The 27,307-nt window shown below is 46.1% G+C and overlaps 1 protein-coding gene across 3 annotated transcripts in view; it reads left to right on the plus strand.

Annotated features, from left to right (window-relative positions):
• MAP3K1 (mitogen-activated protein kinase kinase kinase 1) overlaps positions 1 to 27,307 on the plus strand; it is a 70,112-nt gene that overhangs the window by 19,221 nt on the left and 23,584 nt on the right. For 2 of the 3 annotated variants that reach the window (XM_040977550.1, XM_040977552.1), the window contains exons 2-5: positions 20,216 to 20,366; positions 23,562 to 23,762; positions 25,395 to 25,595; positions 26,988 to 27,104. In XM_040977550.1, coding sequence (XP_040833484.1) covers positions 20,216 to 20,366; positions 23,562 to 23,762; positions 25,395 to 25,595; positions 26,988 to 27,104 — 670 coding nt within the window. Of the gene's footprint in view, positions 1 to 18,851; positions 20,063 to 20,215; positions 20,367 to 23,561; positions 23,763 to 25,394; positions 25,596 to 26,987; positions 27,105 to 27,307 lie in introns of those variants that run through there. The other variant, XM_040977551.1, reaches the window with a different exon arrangement.

Raw genomic sequence — 27,307 nt, forward strand, 5'->3', positions numbered from 1 at the left:
TCTCCTGAAAATGATTTTGTTATGTACATTTTATTTGCATGTGACTTTAAAAAGAACATATGTAGGGCCCAGCATGATGGCTTGATAGGTTAATCCTCCCTCTTCAAGCGCCGGGATCACGCATGAGTGTTGGTTTGTATCCCAGCTGCTGTGCCTGCCATCCAGCTCCCTGCTTGTGGCCTGGGAAAGCAGAGGACAGCCCAAAAGTTTGGTACCCTATACCCATTTGGGAGACCTGGAAGAAGCTCCTGGCTCCTGGCTTCTGATCAGCCCAGCTCTGGTCATTGCAGCCACTTGGGGAGTGAATCAACGCATGGAAGATCTTTTTGTCTCTCCTCTCCGTAAATATAATCTGCTTTTCCAATAAAAATAAATCTTGAAAAAGAAGTGTGTGAGTTCAGTCCCTACATGGCTTAACTCTTATTATGATTACAGTAGCTCTGTCTGCTGGATCAATGTTTCAGGGCCTCTGATGGGTTCTAGTTAATGATATCTTTGGGGAAACCCTGGGTTGCTCCCACTCTGGCACATGTACCAAGGGGTGAATGGCTGCTTCAGCTTGGAAATCTGTGATAGGTGGACCCAGGCTCTTATCTCTACCTTTGATAGGAGCGGGGAGATATGGTTCATTTTGCAGCCTGCGGAGGGACAGTATTTTCTGGAAGAGAACAGAGAGGATCCTGCAGAGAAGAGATAGGGCTAAGGAAGAGATGATCAGCGGTGGTGATGTCCCTGGGCCAGGGCTCCCAACAGCCTGGATTCAACCAACGCAGCAGTTTCAGTGGAGAGCTGGGAGGGGGGCCCTGGTAGCCACCAGGGGATTAAAGGGACCCACTAAAGCCTGAGGGCAGAGGGAGGGGGAGAGAGTGGAGCCAGAGGGTTTGCAGAGACCAGCCTTGATGAGTCTGCTGGCGTGCCTTTGTGTTTGAGGAGAGGGGAAGTCATGAGCATGCTTTTCTGAAACGTTGACAGTCTGGAGGGGGTTAATTAACAGTTAATCAGGAAGCCGGTCTGATGAAAAGCTTGCCACGAGTAGGAAATGGGAAATACATACAGAGGAATTTTGACTTTTCATTTTTAGAGCTCATGATGTAACAAAAATGTAGTCACTGGGACAAATTTATTGAGACTTGACCCTGCTGGGCACTCAGGACACAGTAATAAAAGGTATGCAGCCCTGTTCCTGTTTTCATGGTTTCTGCTTCATGGTTGTTTTTTCCCCCCACATTTTGCAGACTTGTTTTAAGATTATCTCAACGTGTGTTTTAAGTGTTCGGAGGGTTGTGTTCTTTCTGCAGCCCCTGGGTGCCTCTGGCATCTCTCTGCTTTTTTCCTAGCTGTGACTTTTCAGTCACCTAACAGAAGTTCTGTCCCTAGCTGAGTGGCAGTCAGGCAAATGCTGGTGTCCCAGAGCACAGTCATGGCAACTGCTGGGAAGATGATCCTGGAGTACTTTGGTGGTCATAAGAAAACACCAAGTCTCTTCAGATAGCTTTTGGAAAAAGAAAATAGGACCATTTTAGAAATACCCTTCTAGGTATCTCGGGCTCCCCCTGTGTATCCCCCTAGGCCACCTGGGCTGGCCAGTGATCGAGGCCTTACTGTATCTGTGTGATGGAAAGGGGGATGACTTGTTACATATTGAAAGCTAACTGTGACATTCCCTGCACAATTTCATGTAGTTGGCTCAGCTCAGTGTCTGTGATGATGGGATTGCCAAGGCAGAATTGTTGAGAACCACTGCTTCAGCTCCTGTGGACCATTTGGCCAATTTGCAGGAAGGGACTGAAAAGGGAAAGGGCCCCCTGAGGGTCCTGTGTGTACTGCCATCCTGAACATGCTGCCTGGGAACAAGTCTTGTCGTTTGCTTCGCTTTCATTGGAGTTTTGTGTTTTGGTGATAATTGTATTATTAACATAAACTATATGCCCCCCACGGCCTCCAAATCTTAGAATGAAATCAACACTCTGGAAATAGAAACTCTAGTTTTGAGCTTCCTTAATGGTATCTGACACTCTCCCAGCTCAGAGAAGCCAGTTTTGCAGATCCTGGCTTCATGGTGGCAGCACTGCCACATCCCTAGACCCCTCTAAGCAGCTCATCTTCTTCCTTTCGGGGCTTCCCTAGTTGGGTGCAGTGCCATGGCTCCCGCCTCTTCCTTCCCGGGCACAGCATCTTTGGGGTTTTCTTCAATGTTTTATATTCCCATGACCCACCGGAAAAATCAACAATCATTGACAAAATTATAGACATGGGTAAGCTTCAAAAGGGAGGAAAGTTATGGGAAAGCTTTTGGTATTATTTCTTTAATCCATGGCTCTTAGCTTCTTTCACTGTCCAGCTCGTTTCATCCTGGGAGTGAAATCTGTCATTTCCCTCAGGCTGATGCCCGAGCTCGTCTCTCTGTCCACAGTGTACCCTAGGACCAGTGGCAGATACTTGGCGTAAGCAGGGACCTCAGTGAAGCCTGTGACATCTTGGGGAGCTCATACCCAAAAGGCTTTGCTTCCTTACTGCCTGCCATGTATAAATAGCAGGTGTGGAAGGGTCAGCAGCGTTGGGGTGGAGGATGAGGAAGACCCAGCCAGCGAGAAAGATTCATGTGTTTATTCACTCAGCACCTGTGTACTGGCCAAGGAAGAGGACATTCAGTCCATCAGCATCCCTCAGTGAAAGGAAGGCTAGGGTGCTGTTTACTGAATGAGCGATGAGGAAGGGGCCTGTGCACTGAGTGGCACTGCTCTGGACCATGGGGGAGACTCGACAGCATATGGGACTGTTTCTCCCAGGAAGGGCGTGACCGTGCAGCTCCAGTGATGAGGTGGAACCAGCAGAGTACTGATGAGACCAGTACCTACGGCCAAGGACAACCAGACAAGTTTAGGCTTATTTTTGGTTGAAAAAAAAAATTTTTTTTCTTCTTCTCTTAGCTGTATAAATTTCTATTTATTTTTAGTTGTTGGCTTTTTTTCCGCTAAAAACTTTTATGTAATTTATTTGAAAGAGAGATCCCTCTCATTCTCTGGTTTATTCCCTATTGCCTTCAAAGGCCAGGACTGGACCGGACTGAACCAAGAGCAAGGAACTTGGTCTGGATCTGCCCCAAGGGTAGCAGTGAGCAGTGACCTACTGCCCCGCCCCCACCCCAGGTTGTATCTTAGTAGGAAGCTGGCAGGGAGAGCAGAGCTGGGTGTTCTGCTAAGGAATGCAGGTGTTGCCAGAGGTGGCCTTACCAATGTACCACCATAGGCCTTTTTGTTTGATTTTTTTTTTAATTCAAAGGTTTTGAGGTTGTTAACTTAATCCTGGTATCAGCCAGAATGACAGTGAATTGAAACAGGGTTGTTCTCAGTAAAAACGATACTCTGTGTGTGAGTATGTGAGAGTTCTGATCAAAGTTTAAAATGGAAATAATGTAATTTTACAAGTATAATTCTTTGCCCCATTTCCATTCAGATTATTCTTTTATATTTGAAATCATTAAAATTAGAAAAAGGTAATAGTGTGTATATCTTCTGGAGCATATACCAAGCTAAGAAATAAGTCAAATGAGGCTGCAGCACCCACCAGTGTGTGCGAGAGCTAGGACTAGGGTGGGCTGGGACCAGGTTAGGCTGCAGCACCCACCAGCATGCATGAAAACCAGCACTGGGAGTGTTCCTGGTGGGGTTTCTCTGGGGTCGCCACAACTAGGCCTTAGCACCTGCCAGGATGCGCTAGAGCTCAAGTTGTTAGTAGGCAGATGCCTTCTGTGCTATGGCTAGTTGCCTGTTGCATTTGCAAGGAAAGAGTGCCACCTACTGAAGAAAAATCTTTTTCTTTCCTCCTGTTTCTTTAATCTTTTTAGTTTCTCTGTGCTACTGTTGACTCTGCAATAATCCCACTTTACCGTTGGTTAAGGAGGGTCTCTGGGACTCCCAGAGGGAGCTGGATGCCTGCAAAACTAGGTATAGAAACAGAATCTAAACACAGGCGTGACTCGGCTCTTCACAGGCCTCAGCTCTCCCAGCACTGCATAGGACCCTCTGGCTCCAAAGTTTTTGTTTGTTTTGTCTTAAGCTGTGTGCTGGAACGCTGAATAGGAATAGGTGAACAGATGGCTGGGGGGAAGTAAGCTCTTCTAAGGAATACTTGAAAGGGATGGAGGAGCATATATCATCAGCCTGCTGATTCTCTTGCGGGAGAATGTTAGTGGAGAGATCGTTTGATTACAGATTCACCATTCATCACTGGGAGGATTCTTGAGGCCAAATTGCAGATCCAAAGACCTACTTCAGAGAAGCCCATACAGTGGTGCCTTTTCAGTAGTTCATAGCCATAAATATATTGTCTCACCAGTAAAAGATTATCGTGAACACTAGCAAATATACTCAGTATTCCAAAATTTTACATGGCCACTCTTTTTAGTGCATTGGCACTTTTTTAAAAAAAGGATTTTAGCTAAATTTCTAAGAGGCTACAATGTATCAGCTCCCTCTTTTCTCACCTGCTATTTGTGCAAATAGAAAGTCATCTTTTAAATGTTACTTTACTTGTTTGACACAGAGATTACTCATCTACTGGTTCACTTCCCAAATGTCCATAGTGGCCAGAGATAGGCCAGGCTGAAAGCAGAGGTCTCCCATGAAGTGGCAGGGACCAAAGAACTTCAGCCATCATCAGCTGCTGCCTGCCAGCGTGCACACTACTGAGCAGGGGGCTGGGGGATCGGGGACTGGGACTCGAACCCAGGCATTCTGATACGGGATGTGAGTGTCCCAAGACACACTTTAACCTCTACTTTAAACACCTACCCTAGCAAGTTACCTTTTAGAGGGGAGATACTCTTTGCTAATTTGAATTTAAGCTTGCTAATAGATAACATAGTTTGGTTGATGGATGGTAGATACATGGATGATTCCCATTAGGGATAATATTTTACAATGAGATCCTGAGCTGAGAAATAAATGGCCTATAGTAGAAGATGTTAGAATTCATTCCACGTGTTTTATTCCTTAGTGGGCATTGTGGCAGAGTGAGTTAAGACAGCACATTGGATTCCTGCATCTTCTATCAGTTTAAGCCCTGCTTCTTCTTCCCATCCCAGCTCCCTACAAACGTTCCTGGGAAGCAGCTGTTCATGGCCTGAGTCCTTGGATCCATGCTGCCAGCCGGGAGATGACTGGGTCTGGCCTCAGTGAGACCCAGCCCTGCTTTTGTGGGCCTCTGGGACAGGCACCGCTGATTATGGCACCTCTTATTCTCTCTCATTCCTTCTCTCTCTCTCTCTCTCTCTCTCGTTCTCTCTCGTTCTCGTTCTCTCAACTGGCCGTTGTGGTCACCTTGGGAGTGAACCATAGGACGGAAGGTGTTCCTCTCTGTCTCTCCTCCTCTCTGTATATCTGATTTTGCAATAAAAATAAATAAAAATTATTCATCAAAAAGCCAAACCTTTTTTCCTGTAAGTTGACTCAAGCCATTTCTGATCCTTAAATATATATTATTTGAAGGGCAAAGTATTAGGAAGGAAGGTTAGAAAAAAGAGCTTCCATACTCTGGTTCACTTACCAAATGGGCCGCACTGGCTAGGGCCAGGCTGATTTGAAGCTGGGAGCCAGGAGCTAGTTTAAAGACTGCCACATGGGTGCAGGGTCCTAAACACTTTGGGGCATCCTCCACTGCTTTCCCATGCCATTAGCAGGAGCTGAATCAGAAATGGAATAGCTGGGACCCAAACTGGTACTCATATAGGATGCGGGCACCACAGGTGGAGGGTTAGCCTGTGCCAGCCCTGGTTTTGATCCTTTTATCCAGGTTGTGGGTTCTGTGGGTTCTGTTGAACATACAGTCTCAAGTTCCTCGTGTGTCCCAGCCTGTGAGATGCCGTCACCTTGATGGCTCCTCTAATATCTGCACCCCACCCCGCTGTTTCCTGAGCTCCCCAGTGAGGGTGAGGGTCCCGTGGACCATTTGCCCCATGGCCTTCTTTGGGCAGTGTACTACCTCCTTGGCCATTGCCATCTGTTCCTTCCCGTGCTCTTCTGGGTGCTGCTCCTCCTGCCCTGACCTGCTGTGCCCGAGCTCCAGGGTTTCTTTGCAGCGAAATGAGAACCACTCCCAAGCCCTCCTAAAGGTTGTGTGGTTCTAAGGCTTTCTTGTCACCAACACAGATTTTAGAGATAGTGATGTATCAGGGGTGAAAAGTAAGTAGATTAAGCCACGGGTGGAAAATCTTTGTGACAAACTCTGGTCTCTGCTGGTGGTAGTAGAACTGGGCCATACTGCAGTGTCTAAGGCCACTTCCCCGAAGGAGGGCCCGCTTCCCCGAAGGAGCGCCCACTTCCCCGAAGGAGCGCCCGCTTCCCCGAAGGAGGGCCCGCACCGGGTGACTTGACCCTGTCTCACTGATGTGGTGTCACATTATCTTTTTTCTCCCCTGAATTTTTACTTCTTGGAGCCTTAATTGCACTGGAGACATGCTGAACTTTGTGATGGCCTAAGAAGTCTTGCAATGCTAAGACTGCTGGCATGGGTTTCTTCTCTCAGCGTTTCATGGCAGTGTTGACTTGCTGGGGTCAAATTGCAGGAGAAATGCAGTAGGGTTTCTTCGGTGTGCTCTGAGGAGCACTGCTCTCTCCGGGGTGGCCCGCCGCAAGGCTCTCTGCCACCAGCTGTGAATGCAAAGATCAGCATGTGTGTATCAGCCTGTTTTAGAGTCTCTGAGATTTCCCACTCTAAGTAAACCCAACTAATTTCATTTTGTGTAGTTTCCTAATCTTCAGAATGTTTAGTATTCAAGGACAGGTTGTTTTTTTGGTTTTGTTTTTTTTTTTTGGCCAGAGCTATGTCTTCTCTAGATTTTCTTTCAGTATTCCTGAGTCCCATATCCACCAATCTGGTTCTTTGCAATTACAGAGACAGGACAGGCCACAGGATTTGCTGGCACATGCAAGTGCCACAACTGAGCACTGTCCTGATAGGAGCTCTGGAGGGTTGCCTCAGCCAGGCCAAGGCCTGCCAATGAGCACAGTTGTCGGGTCTGGGTGTGGGCCAGGTTGGGCCACTGCACCTGCCGACACAGACAAGAGCCCATGGAGGGAACAGCCTAGTAGGGAATTCTAGGGGTTTCCCCAAGTGGTCCACTGTACCTGCCAGTGTGTGTGAGAGCCAGTACTGAGAGCGGCCACGTCAGACTACTGTACCCCCTGGCACTCAGGGAAACGATCTGGGAGTCGATCTGGTTGAGGTTCTGGAGGGGGCTCCCCCAGAGCAGGTCAGCACACCCTCAGATACATACAGAAGATAGAGCAGGCAGTAGGCTTGACCAGGCTGCAGCACCCCGTAAAAGGTGCAAGAACCAGGGCTTGGGTCACACCAGGTAGCATGACCTGGTCAGGAAGGTACTCTCTGAATACCATGAGGATCTTGGACCAACATGGTCCTCCATCCTGAAGTACATCTTAGGACATGTGATCTGACTGTGGAATGTTGTAGAACCAGGCACCCTCCATTGCTGGATCTAGAGAAGGGGCAAAGACCATGTCCAGATGCACATGATGAAGGGATAGCCGGTTCCTCCAACCCGACTGAAGACCTCCAGAACCTCTTTGAAGGATGGAAAGAGAAACAGGTAGCACAACACTTCAGGCCAAGTTTTCCAGAGAGTGGCTAGGCCTGTGGACACTCGGGTGCATGTGGACACCAAGAGGCCTTGGCACTTACACAGAGAGCCCAAGGAAGAGCTCTTGTGAGGACAGGTGGACTGTGTTACCTGTTAGGCAATGAAGCCAGTACCTTAAAGCACTCCAGATGACAAAGGGGACACTCCAGATCACTTCCGGGACATAACTACTGCAGGGAAAGCCTCTGGCCAGTGATAAGGACACTCTAGATGAGATGATCCTGCCACAGGCTGGGGGTTGTGTGTCCCCAGGTCTGTCAGTGTTACCCAGCTGCCATCCACAGAGCACCCCCTGGCCATTCTTTCCCACACCGATGCCCCTGAGGTGGCATGAAGAGACCTGCGCCATCCTCCAACAGTGGTGTGCTCTGGCAGCAAGAAGCAGCACGCCCTCTCCCCACTGTGGACTCATCCGCACACACACCCCACGTTCCCCTCTGCACCATATCCATCCCAGCTAGTGACCCATCCGGCTCTTTAGTCCCCTCACCTTTTTAGTGAACACTAAAAAATTAAATAATTTTAAAGAGTTATATAGGCATCACCTCCTCCTGTCACTCCAGCGTTGAAAAGCTGCCTCCTTTCTCATGCCCTTCACCAGCAAGAAGCTAGCAGTAATTCCAACTAGTCCGTGCGCTCTGGAAGGAAATGACACCCAGCAAAGGCTTAGTAATCCTAGCACTGCCACTGCTGCTTCATTCACTTCAGAATGGTAAACACAGTCTAAGCGGGCCCGGTGCAGTAACTTGGTAGTCGAAGTCCTTGCTATACATGCACCAGGATCCCATAATGGGCACCAGTTCATATCCCAGCTGCCCCACTTCCCATCCAGCTCCCTGCTTGTGGCCTGGGAAAGCAGTTGGGGATGGCCCAAAGCCTTGGGACCCTGCACCCATGTGGGAGACCCGAAAGAGCTCCTGGCTCCTGACTTTGGATCAGCTGGGAGTGGATGGAAGCCCTTTGTCTCTCTCTCTCTCTCTCTCTCTCTCTCTCTCTCCTCGTCTATAGACCCGACTTTCCAATTAAAAATAAATAAATCTTTAAATGAAAAATAAATAAATCTTAAAGTCTAAGGATTTTATTCACTTAAATGTCCTCGAAATGTGACATATTTAACTTTAAACCACTTTTCTTAATTGGAGGAGGGTTTACCTACATAGCAGATCTCTCCCCAATGCTTGCCTTCTTCCTAAGCCTTCTACAGTTCACAGTGGACTCCCATGGTTCTTGAAAGATTACTGGTACAGATAGAATGTTGTCAACACACCCATTTGGAGAAGGTATTGCAGGGTCTCCACATAACAGTCAGTAGAGGTCTTTCTGATGAAAACTGAATTGTGAAGGGATGGCTCTGCTCTTCTCAGATGCCTGCCTGTGCTGTATGCTCTGTACCAGGACACTTAGGAGGAAGGCAGGACATGTAGCCCTGCTAAGAATGGCCCGTCTATCAGGATGCAGGAAGTTCCAGTCTGGTAGTCTAGGAGAGTGTAAGATCACGTTGGATTTATGCATCACTGTCTTGTGGACACTTCCTAGATTTGTCTGGTAGCACAAAAGGGGAATTCTTAAAAGGAAATACACATTCAGCCAAATGCTGTTTGTAAAAAACGAGCATCCTTTTTCTGCTTACTGATCTGTGTTCCACAGTGAAGGAAGAGGATGCTCACAGCATCCCACTTTTCCCCAAAGGTTTCTTTCTAAAGGATCTTCGTCAGGCGTCAAGCACACAACAGAGGAAGGAATAAACAGTGGAATTTTTAGCCGTGAAGATCAAAAGAATACATGCTTCACAAGTTTATGCTGGAAAGGGACGAGTGGAAAATAGAGCCAAATTGATCCTTAACTGCATCTGAAACCGTTGGCTCTCGGAAAGTGCCTTATGCGAGCAAGGTGGATTTTCTAAGGGTCTGGTGGAAAGGAAGACTCCTTCCCCTGAACACGAGGGTGCAGAACATCATGAAGAGGCACTGTTCCAGAGGTGACTGCTTGCTTCCATGAGCAGGGGAAGAATTTTCTCAGGATGCCAGTCCACCTTACTGTCCCTTTGCTTTGCCTGTGATTGATAGCAGAGTGGCATTGTTTTGCTATCCCTAGGTTTTTCACATACTTTGTGGGATGATGAATCCTAAAAAAAAAAAAAAAAAAAAAAAAATACCAAACTCATAATCTCACTCCAGTTCTGATCTTTTTTTTTCTTTGAATTTTCACTTATCAGCCTAAATTTCACCAATTTTATGAAGTTCATCGTTGTTATGAGTCAGTGTACTTGTGGAAAACTTGTCTTTGGTTGCTGTTGAGTGGAGGGCATGCTGACCTTGCCCTGCCCGCACTGCAGGCCAGGGGTGTGAGCCAGGAAACCTGGCTGTCCTCCCCTCCTGCGCTCTTCTCCTCAGCTGCTTTTTGCAATTCAGTCTTATCTGATCTCAGATTGCTGGTTTTCCAGGATTCTCATTTCCTTGGCTCAGGTACTAACTTGATTGTCTTCTCTTTTGGGACTCTTATAAATGTGATATAGTGTTGCATAGTGTTGGGTCTGCACAGCCAGCTCCCTGCCCCACCCTCAGGTCTGGCAGGTGTAACTTCCTCTGCAGTTTGACATTTTCCTCAGCCTGCCAGGACACCTGATTGTTTCATGGCTTCACAGAGTATATGTAGTTGGTATTAATTCGTATATAAATGGGTTGAGTTTTACACCTGAGTCTTAAAACATGTACTCTTTTCCCAGATTTGGATAGAACCTAGTATTTCCGCTATTGAGGGATGCCATCCGCACTTGAATGTGGTGTTGATGGAGTCAGCCAGCCTGAGACAGGAGTATGAAGGAAAACCTGTAACCCACGCTTTGGGCTGCTGCCGCATTACCTCTCTGGGCCTAGGCAGATGAAGAGCAAATTAAAAAATCTTTTTGCACTGCATCTTTTTCATGCTTTATCTGAGTCTCAGGCACAGGGAGTAATGTCCCCTTTGATACTTACGCATGTCTGTCTTAAAGAGTAGCCTTGATTTCTTCCCTTAAATGTGTCAATAATATCTATTTGTATGTCCATTCTGTTAGATGGCTTTTCCCTGAAGACAGTTGATTTAACAAGTTTGAATATTCCTGTAAATATTAGCAATCGAGAAAAAGATGCCTTGGGCCCAACGCAATGGCTCAAACAGCTAATCATCCCCTTGCAAGCACCAGAATCCTATATGGACGCTGGTTCATGTCTCACCTGCTCCTTTCCCATTCAGCTTATAGACTGGGAGAGCAGTAGAGGAAGGCCCAAAGCCTTGGGACCCTGCAGCTGCGTGGAAGACATGAAAGAAGCTCTTGGCTTCAGATCAGCTCAGCTCTGGCTGGTGTGGCTACTTGGGGAGTGAACCAGGGGAAGATTTTTCTCTTTGTATCTCGTTCTCTCTGTAGATCTGCCTTTCCAATAAAAATAAATAAATATATATTTTTAAAAAATGAATAAAAACAGCTCATTTATGTTTCGTATGCAGCTTGCACACGCAGCTTGGTGGTCGTTTTACACAGTGCTTCTCGGTGTGTCTGTGTTTGCACTGTGACATCACCTGAGATAAGATGTGGCATTTTCTGTTTGTGGCATCATATTGGCATGCAAAAAGCTTTGCAAGGCTTTTGAAGCATCTCAGGTTTAAGATTTTCAGATTTTGGATGTTCAGTCTGTAGACCCCTAGTCTGGAGTTGCTGGTAATTTTGCATATATTTTTATAGCTTTGATAACTAAAATTTATAGCATCCAGTTGAGTTACCAGCTACACTATCCTAAGCAGTCTCTAAATTTATTCAGTACTCTGTGGAATACCAGTTAGTTTAAATCAACCCATTCTGACACGTAAGAGCATACAGAGACTGTGCCATGTCTTAGTGGGCCAAGCTTCCGTCTGTGGCCCACTGTGGCTGCTCACTGCCAACCCATCTCTCTGCTAATAGCTGGGAAAGCAGCGGAAAATGGCCTGGATCCTGGTTTGGGACCAGAGCTCACAGAGGGAAGATCTCTCTGTGTGTCTCCTCCTTTCCGTGTCTCAGCCTTTCAATTAAAAATAAAGTAAAATAATAATAATTGTAAAAAGGACATACAGTGTAGGGGAGCCGTAGGGCTTCCTCTTTCCTGGCGCTCTCTAAGGGAGCCTGGAACATGTAGTTTACCCTGAGAAGTAAGTCAAAGATAATTGGATTAGAAAAATGTCTGTAGAGCTGCCTACCTTGACTGACTGATAGCACTCTGCCATTTGAAAATCTGCTACTGTTAATTGGCATGATTGCTAAAACAGTCTTACAGATTGTTGCTAATTTAGAGCAGGGAAACCTTTCTTCCTGTCGTCTTCAGAATTGTTGACATGTCCCGAAAGGCACCATTTGTGGCGGGAGTCACAGGCTGTTCAAGGCCATGTGTGGTCACCGTGCGTGACACAGCACCATCTGCGGTGTATCGTTTCCACGCAGCTCCTGGTGGCTGTTGCGGTGCCCTGGGCTGGGAGCTGCGAGACAGGAAAGGGAAAGGCCAGCCCCACAGAGAATGAACCTGTTCCCACCTAGGACAGCTGCTTAGAGGCATCTGCAGTGTCAGTGGCCTTTGTCTGGGTTTAGTTTTAATGAGCTTAATGCGTATTTTTTGTGATTCAGTGACATGTTCTGTTTTACAAATGCTGCTTTTCAAATTCTTGTAGTTTCTGCTGGCAAACACTTCTAGTTTTCAAACTCAGGTGGAATGACATTTAAATAGAAGCTAATCCACAATTCCAGATAAAAGGATTAAAGGATGTGTGTGATAGCTTAGAATATTTTATAAACACACATCAGGACCACTACGGAGTATCTTCATGGTTTGTAACCAGTCCCCTTACTGTCTGTTACTCAGCTTCCATTTCATTCCACTGCTAATGTTATCAGCATATGAGTTTTTCAAGGGTGAATCTTTGCCTGTATCTGTCGAGGAACTAAATAGGGAGGTTTGTGCACAGAACTGGAAATAGTGCATACCACCCCCCTAAAGTGGTATGTGATGGAATTCAGTGTATGACAAAACTATGTGTTAGGTTCGGAGGTGCTCAGGCACACCTGAGACAGGGGGAGTGGCAGACAACTCCCTCATGGGAGATGTCCTGGGACCACTTCCACACCAGGGGAGTGGCCGCCTAGAGTGTCCAGCACTGGGGTTTTATACATTTTCACACAAGGGATGGGAACAGTGGGTCAGGCACCAGGAGATCAGGCAGAGGCTTCAGCGTGGGCTCGGAGTGTTCAGGGTAGGGGACGTTAGCTTGAGGCAAGGCAGTAATCTCCCCCCCCCCCCTCCGGTGTGCTCAGGGGGCTCAGCATGGAGTCGCTGCTGCGCTAGGCCTGTGTGCTCTGCTCAGCCTAAACACCGTGAAAATCACCAGCCCTTTGCTGCTCTAGAGAACGGATACTTACTTGGGGAAAACCAGTGCCAGGTTTTTTGTTTTTTGTTTTGGTTTTTTTCTTGTCCATGTAAATTCATAGTGCATGTGCTGGTTTAGTTCTCAGAATCATTGCTGAATATAACCTGGAATAGGATCTTTTGGAACTGATTCTCATAATAGTGAGGCTTTTTTTTTTTTTACACCATTACTTCTTTTGTAAGGACTCTATCACATTCAGCATGTAATTAAAAAAAAAAGATGTATTTATTTGTATTGAAAAGTCAGAATTACAGAGGGAAGGAGAGACAGAGAGAGATCTTCCATCTGCTGTTTCACTCCCTAAGTGGCTGCAACAGTCAGAGCTGAGCTGATCTGAAGCCAGGAGCCAGAAGCTTCTTCTGAGTCTCCCACATAGGTGCAGGGTCCCAAGGCTTTGGGCCGTCCTTCACTGCCTTCTCAGGCCACATGCAGGGAGCTGGATGGGAAGTGGAGCAGTCAGAATATGAACCAGCACCCGTATGGGATCCTCCTGGGTGTGCAGTACGAGGGCTTGTGCCACTAGCCTACCACACTGGGCCCTTCAGTATGTAATTTAACCCTGTCCTTTTCTCGTCTGTAAGGTGGGATAGTAAGAGCCTTGTCCCGTGAGGGTCTGCTGAGCTAATCCCTTTAGAGCTGTTAGTGCACTACCCTGTGGGTGGGAAGGGACCCTTAGTCTTGTACTTCATTGCTTTGTCTCCCCATCCTCACAAAAGTCATCTCTTCTCACTTCTACCTGGCACCTCACACTGGGAGGGTCTCACAGGGCCCCTGTTCTCGTCCCTGTCATGGAGCATGTGAGTTGGAAGGACCCTGTGGTCCTGCCATGCGTGCACTCCACAGTGGGTACGGTTGGCAAGCTGTGCGTGCCCCACGTCACTCAGCGTATTTTCCAGGGATCCTCAGGATCCAGTGTCAAGATTCAGTCTGTGTAGAGTTACCCATAATCTGAATGTTACACAACTCTTCACTTGGGATGTGGTTAAGTCTCCGTCATTTCTAGAAAGCTTTTGTACGACCTTTATGTCTCAGTTCCTCTGTTACCATGAAAGACTGCTGTAGTGAAGAATTAGCATGTTTCTTGACTCTTGTAATAAACAGTCACCGTCGCAAATGTCCTAACGCTGGTTAGTATTGTCAGCACAGGCACCCAAGCGCTCATCAGTGACAGCCGACTGAAGCGGCGCAGCAGGAAGCGGGCCATAGTGTGCACCCTACTGAATCAGGGAGTGGGACCTGGCCCTGCTCCTACTTCTGCTCCTCACTCCCCAACTGTGGCTTTGGCTGTGAGCCAGCCCCTCCAAGCCTCAGATGGAGGCCACCCCACACGGTCCCTGGTGCAGCTCTTTTTCCATCTAGCTTCTAATGAATTTCAGTCTCCCTGCTGCTACTTTCTGCCTGGTTCTGTTCATGTGCCCATTCCTCCTGCAGTGACATGGTCCGTGTAACTTGTTTTTAGATTCCCAGAGAGAGAAAACTCGTTCAGTTCTGAATGTCCAGTAAAGTGCGGTATAAATGGTCTTTGAACCAACCTCCCATGGTCAGTAGAGACACAGCCAGAGAAACACCCACACAGCGACACCCACATTGATGCTGTGGGTCCAGTGTGGAAACCCTGGCACCCCTCAACATCACAGCTCGTCTTCGGAAGGGAGGGCTGTGCCTGAAAGGCTCTCCAGGCGTCCCTCACGATGGCACTGCGTTAGGTGCCCTTTGTCACCAATACTGGAAAAGTGAATAAAATGTACCTGTACTGCAAGAGCTCCTGATGTGGTAAAACAGAGATGCTTAATAGTAATAATTATACATATATACATATATATGTATATATATATAAAGATTTATTCATTTTTATTGGAAAGATTTATAAAGAGAAGGAGTGACAGAGAGAGAGAGAGAGAGAGAGAGAGAGGCCTTTTGTCTGCTTGTTCACTCCCCAAGTGGCCACAGCAGTGATCCGGAGCCAAGAGCCGGGAGCTTCTTCCAGGTCTTCCAAGTGGGTGCAGGGTCCCAAGGCTTTGGGCTGTCTTCCACTGCCCTCCCAGGCCACAAGCAGGGAGCTGGATGGGAAGTGGAGCAGTTGGGATACAAACCGGCACCCATATGGGATCCTGGGCGTGCAATGCGAGGACTTTAGCCACTAGGCTACTGCCCCAGGCATGATATACTTTATTTTAAGCCATATAGAGCAATTTATACTTAGCATACCAGGAGGTTTAGCTAACCACCATAGGATGGTGATAGGAAATGCTTTACTGAAGTCATGATGATGACAAAGGGTAGCTCTAGTGAGAAAAGAGAAATCTGCAGAAAGTGTCAGCTGTCTTGGTGTATTTGGTATTTTAGTGCTGTGAGAAGAGGGCAATAGTTCCCTTTTAAAGGGCTCCAGGAATAGGGCCCAAGTCATGGTTCTGGGATATTTAAAAACAATCACAGCCAGAGACGAAAGGAACTGATCTTGAAGAAAAATCAGCAGTGGCTGGAGCAGGTCAGGTGTGGGGAAGGCCTTCCCCGAGAGGGACCCTTGAAACATCTCAGATTTTCACAAGTGAGTTTTGTAAATCTAGAAGGAGTGCAGGATTAGAAACAGAATCTCGAGGGAGAAAGGATGCTTGAAGCTCAAAGCCAACCACAGATTTTGCTCTAAGCGCTAGATTTCCCCGCAAACCAAGAAGCCTCGTGTTGGCCGAGTCAACAGGAAAGGGAGCTGAAGCCTGATCCAGTGCAGTGTTTAAGTTTCTCGTTTTTATTGGCTCAAACTTGATTTGCTTGTTGTTTAAAGCTCAAAGACAGTGTTCTCTGAGCATGTTGTTTTGCTAAAATCTGTTCATTCTGAAAGTCAGGTATAAAAGCTTTTCCAGTTAAACTAGCAGGTATGTTTCTAGTAGTAGATAAAAGACAGAATAACCACACAAACATTGATATTGAACATGAGTCAGGTGTGTTTGTCATCACTGGGGACTTCACAGCTATCTGCTTTTGTTAAAAAATTTTTTTTCTTGCTATAACCCTATATTAATTGAATGATGATCACTTCTATATACATACATGCAAGCAAATGTCAGGTAAATGCCAAAGTCTTATATAAGTGTGTATGTATATGCTAGAATTATAACAATAATAGATTATCTGAGAACCACTGTTTTTTCTTCCGCTTGATTTCCGTTTCAGAGACCATTTGAGTAGATATAATTTAACTTCTTCCTGGTTAGTACAATGGGATTTTCTGTATATTTTATTGATTCTGAAATCCCAGTGGTCATAAATTGTATCATTATTTTATATATCATGAAAGAAGGGGGAAAGCCCTACCAAGGAAAGCACAGTAACATTTGTTTTGGTTGTTTTTTCACTTTTATAAATTTTGCATTCTGAATTATGTGGTACAATTTTGTATAAGCTGGGATTCCCCCCCAAACTCCCACCCCTCGCCAGGTTTCCCCACGTTGCTACAATGGCATAGTCCTTCATAATTCTATCAGTCTCTTATTTAAATGTGCCCCGACATTGTTGGTACAGACCGTGTCAGGCAGTCCAGCATCCCGTTGTCTGCGAATGTCCAACAGTTTCATTGGGAATCTATCTTTAGTCTGAAAGCAGGGATGCATGTTCCATTATACCCCCACATCTGTATATGAGAGACCCCAGTACTCCATCACTATACATTTCCATAAGTGAGAAGTCATGAAACAAGGTCAACAACTGGTATGAGTTAGAACAGCCACATCAACAACAACAAATTACAGCACCATGAAAAGACACTCCACTGTGTAACCAACACATGAGTGACAAAAACGAAACACAGAAGTCTCTTGGGGAAAATAATGCCACTGAAGCACAGTAACATTTGATTTTAGAGTCATTCAATTTCAAATATTGAGGAAAGTACAGATTTTAAGATTAATGATGTGTTTATTAATGACTGTAGGAAGTGCTCAAATTTCAGTTGTTGGATATCGGAAAATACACATTTTTTAATTTATACATAATTATAAAGAAACTAGAGAGAATATTTTGGCTTATATTTGCAGATTAGGAACAGTGAAAATTGTTGGATTAAATAACATTTAAATTACAGATTTAGTCTTAGTTAAATATAGACCTACAGAAAGATTCAGCAATACTGGTAGTCATTAACCTTTAAAACCAAGAAGGTTCTTAGGATTGACAAAGATGATAGTCGGTGATGATTCGTATTGAATCTGCTTTAGTCTGAGTGGTCACACATGATTAGATCTGAGGATTACAGCTAACAGCTCTGCCCTCCTGCTGCTCCAAGTTCATGCTGCAGAGAGGTGGCCAGCGTCAGGCACCGTAAGCATGCAGAAACCCAAGTGCTGCACAGACTCTGACCTGGGAGCTCCTATTTAGGCTAAGAGGACTGTGTGGGTGGGATGGACCATGAGGAAGTGTCAGGAACTGGAAGCAACCTGTGCTGGGACTGGCCTGGGCACCTCGGTGGCCTCCCCTGGAGCAGAGGACAGGCCTGTCATGTGAGACTGTGCAGAACATGCCCAGGGGAAAACCTGGAGGATTTTAAAGGGGGAAGTGACCCTGGTTCCTCTGGAAGAAACCCCTGGAGGAGCCTATGGCTGGTTCAGAGCAGGTCAGCTGGCTGCTCAGCCTGGGGCTTGTGAAGGAAGATGGTATTTTTTTTTGAACACTGACACGATGTTATTAAAAAGTTTTGGATGTTGAATTTTCCAGTTAGGATGTTTAGTATGCAAATTATCTTTTCCAAAATCCAAAGTCATTTCCAAAATCTGAAATATTTTTGATCCTAAGGATTCTAGGTAAGAGATACTAACCAGTATCAACATACTGTAATACTACTAAAAGCTGTAATTTGTGTACATTGTGACCCAGCAGTGCCATTTCTAGACACTCTAAAGAAATTATCTCAGATACACATATTCATTCTTCTAGTACATTCTTCCTTGTTGTTAGTAAGTAAGTCTCTAGTTTAAAAGATAATAGTATTTTCAGTACCTGGCACGGTAGCCTAGTGGCTAGAGTCCTCACCTTGCAGGCACTGCGATCCCATATGGGCGCTGGTTTGTATCCTAGCTGCTCCAGTTCCCACCCAGCTCCCTGCTTGTGGCCTAGGAGGGCAATGCAGGACTGTCCAAGGTTTTAGGACCTGGCACCCACATGGGAGACACAGAGAAAGATCCTGGCTCCGGGCTTTAGATTGGCTCAGCTCCAGCTGTTGTGGCCACTTGGAGAATGGATATCTTCCTTTCTCTCTATATCTTCCTTTCGAATAAAATTAAGTAAACATTTTTTTTTAAAAAAAAGATTATAGTATTTTCAAACAAACGGAAAGGGAAGGGAAAAATCACGCAGACTTCAAGGCTGTCGTGTCATCCCAGAAAATGTGTTTGCATGGGAAGAGTCCTCTGTGCATCTGGGAGGGTGCCCGGAAGAGGGAGGCTGCAGGGGCAACACGGAGGAAAGTGTTGGAGATGAGAGACCAGAAGGAAGATGATGCAGGTAGTGCGTGCCTTCTCAGAATGACCTGGAAACCTAACCACACCTCAGGTAACAGGAGGTGTCGAGAGATGCGTTTGCAGCCAGTTCTGGAGCCCGGCGAGGGAGCTGTGAGTGCACAGGTAAATCCAAGCCATCCCGAGTAAGGGTTGACTGAGCAGGATGGACTTGGGGCAGAACCTCCACTCCACCCGCATGCCGTGCCCTTCCCCTCCCTCCCTCCCACCTCCTCCCCCTGCTTTGCCCACCGCCTCTTCCCTCCCTCCCTGTTTCTACTACCTGCCCCTCTAATGTTTTTAATTTATAGTCTGAGTACAGAAAACTACCAGACACTTGCAGATATTTCTCTCTCTCTTTTTTCATGTCCTGTTGCGTCTTTCTACATGTCAGCTTTTTTACCCTTGTGGTAGAAACCTCTGTGTTCATGAGGTTCAGATGAACTACTGTGTGTGAGCCTGCTGGTCTCCACTCCTGCCCCAGGCCCGATGCCTCGTGAAGCCCCTGGACCATTTCCTTGGTGGTGCAGTGGGGAGTCGACGTTTTAGCTGGACCTCTGAGGATAGCACTTGAGAGCCGCGGTTAGCTGAAAAGCTCTCCAGGAGTCTGACCTTGCCGTTTCACTGAGCTCAAGGCTATCGCCTCTGCTATTTCCTTTTCTCGTCAGTGTAGAAAAATCATTTTTCACCTTGTGGAATCATCGTTGAAGTTTAGCTCAGAATTTTAAAAATCATTTCTTCTTCCAAGGTAAAAAATTTTCCTTAGGAAATGAGCCAGGTTTTAAAAACCATGCATATTGTGGCTTGTGTATATATACATGTGCACATGGATGAAAATGCATTTTGAAGTTGGTGGTTTTCCCAGCTATGCTTTACTCATTAGACTTTGTAGAATTCTCGAAAGCTCTTAGAGATTATTTTATTCTATTTTTTTCTATTTTTTATTCTATTTTATTTATTTGTAACTATTTTACAAAGTAAAGACTATAATGTTTGTTCCAGATAACTTTGTAGATAAAGGAGTACCCCAAACACTGTGTCATAGAATTAGGGGTCTTGGAAAGTTCAGGTTTTCATCATTGAGACTTTGGAAAATTATTTCAGGGTCGTAAAATCCGTAGCTGCATTTCACCTACCCTAGTAGACAGTCAAGCCATGTCAGCACATCAGTGTCCGTGCCAGATTCTGTGTGGATTTTCATGACTGGAAAGGCTGCGGCTTGAGTGGAGTAAGACAGCCTCCTAATGTTGAACTGACGTAGACTCGATGTGTCAGGCTGCAGCATTCAAACTCGCACAGTGTTCATGAGTGTGTCTGTTAGCGAGTGCGTCTTAGCCCCAGGAGCTGAAGGTCTGTGTGAATGTTACCAGAAGTCTGTGTGTTGTAAGTGGAGCCCTTATTTTATAAAAACCTGATTTGATGTTATCAGGCAGCACTTCGGCTACCTACTTCATACATGCAACAATGCAATGCTGCATAATTCACGGTACTTTAGCTTTTCTTGAATCATTCGTGTTTGTTAGCTGCTATATTTTGGATTCTGTGTCCACTGACCACGTAAAAACGAGGCCTGTGGCTGCTTGTCCTTGGAAATGACTTCTGTGTAAGTGTGCCATTCTCCTTTCTCCTTCCCTTGCAGTCGCGAGATGGAGAATAAAGAAACTCTGAAAGGCCTGCACAAGATGGACGATCGCCCCGAAGAGCGAATGATCAGGGAGAAGCTGAAGGCAACCTGCATGCCTGCCTGGAAGCACGAGTGGCTGGAGAGGAGGAATAGGCGGGGCCCAGTGGTGAGTGGCAGGGGCAGAGGCACCTGCTCTAAGGAAGGGTACACAGGAGGAGGCGGAAAATCAAGCGTAAATAGATCCCCTTGTAAGCTTTCCTTCCTCTTCACGTTAAATGCAGTAATTTTATTTACTTGAGAGCCTGGCCACTCGGAATAAATCATAATTAAAACTGCCTATTAGCAACTCAACCAGTTCCAGAAATGTAACTGGTAGAGGACCCAGTGCTTTAAGCAACACTGCCCTCTGATGGTAGCATCTAAAATCCTTTGTTAGAGTTGTAGATGGTGTTCCACGCTAACTTAAATCAACTTTGCAATCAACGTAAATGCTTTATCTCTAAGATAAAATCCATGAGCTCTTCATTCCAGAAATCTTACAGGAAAACATAAAATGGACTCATGAGGTTCCAGGTGAGTTAAAAATCTGTAAGATTTGGCTAAAGAAGACTCGAGTGCCTGGGTTAGCAAGGCCAAGGGCATTGGTGACTGTCTTGTGAAGTCAGGTCACCGTGAAGTGTGCTGCTTTGTTCTCCCTGGGCAGTGGTCGGTCCCCTCTGTTCCAAGCGCATCACCACTCTGCAGCAGCAGGCTTGGCTTATTCTGACCTTTGTAAACAGAGACAGCAACTTAATTCTTCTGTCCTTTGGCATATGATCATCTCATCGCACATGCATTCCATATGCCTGTTTAAGTTAATGAAACATAAATAAAAACAGAGACGTGGCTCCTCTGTCGCATTAGCCACACTTCAGATGCTCCGTGGCTCTAAGTGGCTTGTGGCCCCCTTTGGGCAGTGCCGTGATAGAACATTCCTGTCATCTGAAAAAGCATCTCAAGGTCTCTCCCTAACTAGGATCTACTCAAATGTGTCAAAATCCACTAGGCATTGAGCTGCGTTGTGTTCAGTTATTCTTGCCCACCCCTTTGAATTCTAACCCACAGAACTCTTCAGAATAAATCTCATTATTCCATTAGGGATCAGCTTTCACAGCCACTGTGGTACCTTGAGTCCTTCCCAGCTGAGCCTCTGTGTTCTTGTTTATTCCTTACACAAGATAGTGTGGTGGGACTCCTTCATCATTTTAGTACTCAATTCAGAAGGTGAAGATGAAGTTGTGTTTGTCTTAGAAAAGAGAAAGCCCTGTTGCAACAGGGTGTAGACGGGAGCAGTGGAAAAGCCGTGTGTTCCCACTCCATCAGCCTGAAGAAGGTAGCTAAGTAGAAGTAGGCGGCTCTCTTGTGCAGGAGGCATTCATCAGAGCCGGATTCCGGAGCGTCCTCCAGCAGAGCGCTCAAAGAGGAGCCTGCTCTGTCCTTATGTGAACCAGGAACACCGACTCTCCCAAGAGCAAATCTTACTATACTGTCCACTTCCTGGCAAGTACCGGAGTGCTGTGTCTGTTTATGGGCAGCGAAGAGGAGAGATGTATGGGAGGAGTCACACACACAACACATCTTTCTCAAGAAAAGTCAGGCACGCCACCTTACATGTGTGGTTTACAGATTTCATATTCGTTTTTTTTTAAAGATTTATTTTTATTATTTTATTGTAAAGGCAGATATACAGAGAGGAGAGACAGAGAGGAAGATCTTCCATCCGATGATTCACTCCCCAAGTGAGCGCAACGGGCCGATGCTATGCCGATCCAAAGCCAGGAGCCTCTTCTGGGTCTCCCACGCGGGTGCAGGGCCCCAAAGCTTTGGGCCGTCCTCGACTGCTTTCCCGGGCCACAGGCAGGGAGCTGGAAGGGAAGCGGGCTGCTGGGATAGAACCGGCGCCCATATGGGATCCCTGGGGTGCAAGGCGAGGACCTTAACCACTGCGCCACTGCGCCGGGCCCCAGATTTCATATTCGTGAAGTTACTGTCTGCATGGGAAGCTTTGTTTTGTTCTGTTTTTATTGTTAACGTTCAAGTTGTTTGACATTGTTTTTGAAACACGACGTGTTTCAAACATCTATGTGACAGAGTGAATAAAGACAGTGGTCTGTGAGCAGGCGCAGGTGTGTGCAGTGGGCCAGGAAGGCATGCCAGGTGATGGTTAGGGGAGGCCTCAGGAAAGGTGGACGTTAACCGCATCTCTTGTTCAGGGGTGGGCTGCTCAGGGCGCTGCTGGCTGCAGACGCTGAGGAGGAGGGGACCTGGGAGTGACACAGGGTGGAAAGGGCGGGCAAGTTTGGGGAGCACAGCGGCTGCTTTTGAACTGGTAGTGGGAGAAAGGATGGGAGTTAAGGATGGCTACATTGGGTGGGTCTGAGAGCCCTGATAATTTTCTTTAAGCAGCAAGTTCTGAAAATTACATTTCTACTTGGTCTTTAAGCTTCCAGCTTTCCCCCCCTCCCCTGCGGAGATACATCTCTAAATGATCTGCTGTAATACAACATTGTGAAAACTCACAAAGGAAAAGCGATTGCATATTCATCAGACACAGTCATACTTAAAATTATGCATGGTATTGTTTTCAATTCCTGATTTTTTTTAAGTAAATTAAAAAATTTCAATCTAGTTGAATAAATTAATATAGAAGTTATAAATCCTTTTTTTTCGATGTTTGCTTACTTTTCATTGCTGTTTTTGAATCTTGATGAGTTAAGTTAGGCATATCAGACCATAACATTTTGTAGAATAAGATTTTAATTATAAACCCTAAGTGAATGAAATTTTTGTAGATAAAAAGTATCATTAACTTGGATACCCTTCAATTAATAGCAAATGAAAGTTGCTCTATGGCTGGTATAATTGTACATTTAATAATAAAACTAGGGCCCGGTGCAGTAGCCTAGTGGCTAAAGTCCTCTTATTGCACGCCCCCTGGATCCCATATGGGCGCTGGTTCATGTTCTGGTGGCCACACTTCCCATCCAGCTCCCAGCCTGTGGCCTGGGAAAGCAGTTGGAGATGGCCCAAAGCCTTGGGACCCTGTCCCCGCTTGGGAGACCTGAAGAGGCTCCTGGCTCCTGGCTTCAGATCAGCTCAGTTCTGACCATTGTGACCACTTGGGGGGTGAAATCAGGGCATGGAAGCTCTTTCCCTCTGTCTTCCTTTCGGTATATCTGCCTTACCAATAAAAAAATAAGTAAATCTTAACAGTAATAATGATAATAAAACTCGTTGTGTTCATTTCCTAGCCTTTGATGTTCCATTCTACCTATCTGTTGTGTTTTTAAGTATAACAAATACTGGAATACTTTTCCTTCAGGTGGTGAAACCAATCCCTATTAAAGGAGATGGATCCGAAGTGGGTGGCCTGGCCGCTGAGTGTCCAGGAGAGAGCCAGGCAGGCAGCCCCTGTCCGGTCCCTAAAGGCCGCCGGAGCCCGTCTCCGGGCGGCTCCCCGTCTGGTCGCACCGTCAAGTCCGAGTCGCCAGGAGTGAGGAGGAAGCGAGTTTCCCCCGTGCCCGTAAGTCAGTGTGTGCGCATCTGCTTTCCAGACTCTTTGGAGCACAGAAGAGCTTGGCCTGGCTGTGCTGCTGGAGCAGCAGGTCTCCCAGGGGCACAGGGCCCGGACCCCCCTCCGGCCTCCGCCTCGTCACACTGCCTTGGGCAGAACGGGACGTGCGGCCTTTGTCTTTCCCTGCTTTGATGTTCGCAGGGACGTGATAATAAAGCTACTGTCCAGGCCCCCTTGCGGAGTGAGAGCTGTGACAGTGGGCAGGATTTATTTCATCGTTCTGCACTGATCGTTAGAGAAGAAAGACAGTTTCATTTCGTAAGGATGTCTGATGAAGGAACAGAAGTTTTGTTAAGTCTCAGCCTTTATTCATATACACCGTGTGTGACATCCTGTGGTGAAATCAGCAGAACGAAACACCAAAGAGTGGCTGTCTCAAGGGAAAAGCAGTTGTGCAGTTGTTAAAGTTGTGGCTAGGATAGTCAGTGTCGTGGAAAAGCATCACGTGAGGGAACACGGCCAGCTGATCAGGGTTTTACAGACTTTGGGATTTAGCAGGCATTTTCTTAAAGATGAGTTGTGACTGTCATTCTGAGAAAATAACTGTAAGTGTTTCTTTCATCAGTGATAAAATTTGAGATTTCAGAGCAAAACCTGAAAGCTGATGAAACTCTTTGTCGCTGTGACCGTGACAGTTTCTCAAATACTTTAACTTTTTATTGAGATCGGTTGACATCAAATGTAATGTAATCTGTGTCATGCAATGCATACGTGTGGGCTCTTATGCAATGCAGCCTGAACACTTAGGAGACCTGAGTAGCTTCGTGAGCTCTGCTTTTACACATGAGCACTGCAATGTGGATCAAAGTGATAACGGGTCAAAACTCCATGTGGTTTCAGGCTCTACATGTCAGCTGTCTTCGGGAAACTACTTTTTGAGATTTAGTTTATTATCTAAGGAGAATAGTAATAATTATTTGATAGGGCGATTAAAAGACTGCTCTCTGAGACAAGTATTGGCACCGTGAGTTAAGCCACCGCTTGGGCCACCCACACCTCATGTCCCGGTGTCTGGCTTGAGGCCCGGCACTCTGCACTGACAGTCCAGCCTCCTGCTGGTGCTTCATGGGGGTAGCACATGTTGGCCCACATGGTTGGGTTCCTGCTGCCCGTGGGCAACTGGACTCGAGGTCCCGGCTCCCGGGCCCATCCCTAGCATTTGGGGAGCAAACCAGCAGATGGAAGATGCCTTCATTGTCACTACCATCTCCCATCATTTTGCCTTTTACATATCTGTGTTGGATTTTTTCATGTACTTGAAGCATCAAATCACAGCTGACAATGTGGAAGCAGCTGTGATAATCTTACTGTTTGCTGTACTGAGTTGGACAAAGGACATCTGTAAATTAGCTCGTACTTGGTCCTCTCAGCCAAACATTTATCCTCAGTTACAGATTTTAAAAGTTCGCCTGAGTTCAGTACATCAGATGAAGCGTTTTTGCCTTTCTTTAAGAAAAAACATATATTTACACACACTTTCAGACTGTAATCTGCCACACAGCTATCTGATGTGACCTCTTTGATTCATAGTTTCTTATCAAAAAGTGAGATGCTTATCTAACGGAAAACAATTGTGTGCAGTTTCAGAGTGGCAGAATCACTCCGCCCCGAAGAGCCCCGTCCCCCGATGGCTTCTCCCCGTACAGTCCCGAGGAAACGAGCCGCCGCGTGAACAAGGTGATGCGGGCCCGGCTGTACTTGCTGCAGCAAATAGGACCCAACTCCTTCCTGATCGGCGGCGACAGCCCAGACAATAAATACCGCGTGTTCATTGGCCCACAGGTAGGATTCGTCACACTTTTATATTTTATTAGTAGATGTTACTAACACATATTTAAATATTACAATGTTCTTAAACGTAGGTCAGTTGGGGCAGGCAAACGGCCTGGCACTTAGGAACCCCCTTGCGATGCCTCCTTGAAATGCCTGGCTGGGAGTCCCAGCTTGCTCCTGATTCCAGCTTGCTGCTGGTGCGCAGCTGGAAGGCAGCGGGTGATGGCTCACACAGCTGAGTTTCTGCCTAGAATGAGTCCCTGGATTCTAGCTTTGATCTGGCCCTGCCACCACTGTAAAATATAGACCAGGGGGCCGGCATTTTGGAATAGCTGGTAAAGCTGCCATCTGTAACATCAGCATCATGTATGAACCCAGTTCAAGTCCCAGGTGCTCCACTTTGGAATCAGCTCCCTGCTAATGCATTTGGGGAAGCAGCATAAGGTGGCACCAGGACTTGGCCCCTGCACCCTCACGGGAGACCCAGGTGAAGGCCCTGCTTCACGCCGGCCATTGTGGCCACTCAGGGAGTGAGCCAGCAAATGGAAGAGCTCTGTCCTTCTCTATCTCTCCTTTTCTGTAATAAATAACTTTTAAGAATAGAACAAGTAGGGCCCGGCGCAGTGGCGCAAGTGGTTAAGGTCCTCGCCTTGCACGCCCGGGATCCCATATGGGCGCCGGTTCTATCCCGGCAGCCCTGCTTCCCATCCAGCTCCCTGACTGTGGCCCGGGAAAGCAGTCGAGGACGGCCCAAAGCTTTGGGACCCTGCACCCACGTGGGAGACCTGGAAGAGGCTCCTGGCTTCGGATCGGCATAGCATCGGCCGTTGCGGCTCACTTGGGGAGTGAATCATAGGACGGAAGATCTTCCTCTCTGTCTCTCCTGTCTGTATATCCGCCTTTCCAATAAAAATAATAAAAATAAATCTTTAAAAAAAAAGAATAGTACAAGTAAAATAAAATTTTAGATCAGTAATAAAGTTTACTTAAGATGTATTTTTGGCTGATAACTGTTTTTCTTTAGCACAGTTGTGAGGTTTTTTTTACTATCGCTTAACATATCCAATAAAATATATTTGTGTAGTATAATCATTGGCTATAGGAGATTAATTCATGAGATGGCTGGCTGGAGACTTCTTATGTCATGCATACAAGGGGACTTTAGGAGGCTTGTGGCAAGTGTGTATTAGGGAAAAGCTATACAAAGATAGAAGGTTTGCACAAAAATAAGCCTATCTTTTAATTATATTTTTCCATGAACTTTGAAACTATGCTGGCATATGAGGAAAATGAAAAATATACATTTTTTGGTAATAAATTTGGAAATAAAAAAATCATAAATATTCAAGTTCTAATAGAATCATAGATTTATTAATTTGTAGGTCTTTTTTAACTCTTCAGAACTGCAGCTGTGGGCGTGGAACATTCTGCATTCATCTGTTATTTGTTATGCTCCGGGTATTTCAACTAGAACCTTCAGACCCAATGTTATGGAGGAAAACCTTAAAGAATTTTGAGGTAATCTTTTTGTAACATGCTTCAGAGTAAAATTGCCAACAAATTCTTACTTGTGAAAATTTTCCATGGGCACTAAGTTTAAATAGACAGTGTTTTCAAGGTGTGAGGGTATATAAGATACTTACAAATGGTTCTTGTGCCTATTGAGTGATGTTTTTTTCTCCTAGTCTGAAAAAAAACAGTGAACACTGAACTGTTAAAAA

Source organism: Ochotona curzoniae, unplaced genomic scaffold (genome assembly GCF_017591425.1).
Source record: "Ochotona curzoniae isolate NIBS_2020 unplaced genomic scaffold, NIBS_Ocur_1.0 contig_2754, whole genome shotgun sequence".
NCBI lineage: Eukaryota > Metazoa > Chordata > Mammalia > Lagomorpha > Ochotonidae > Ochotona > Ochotona curzoniae.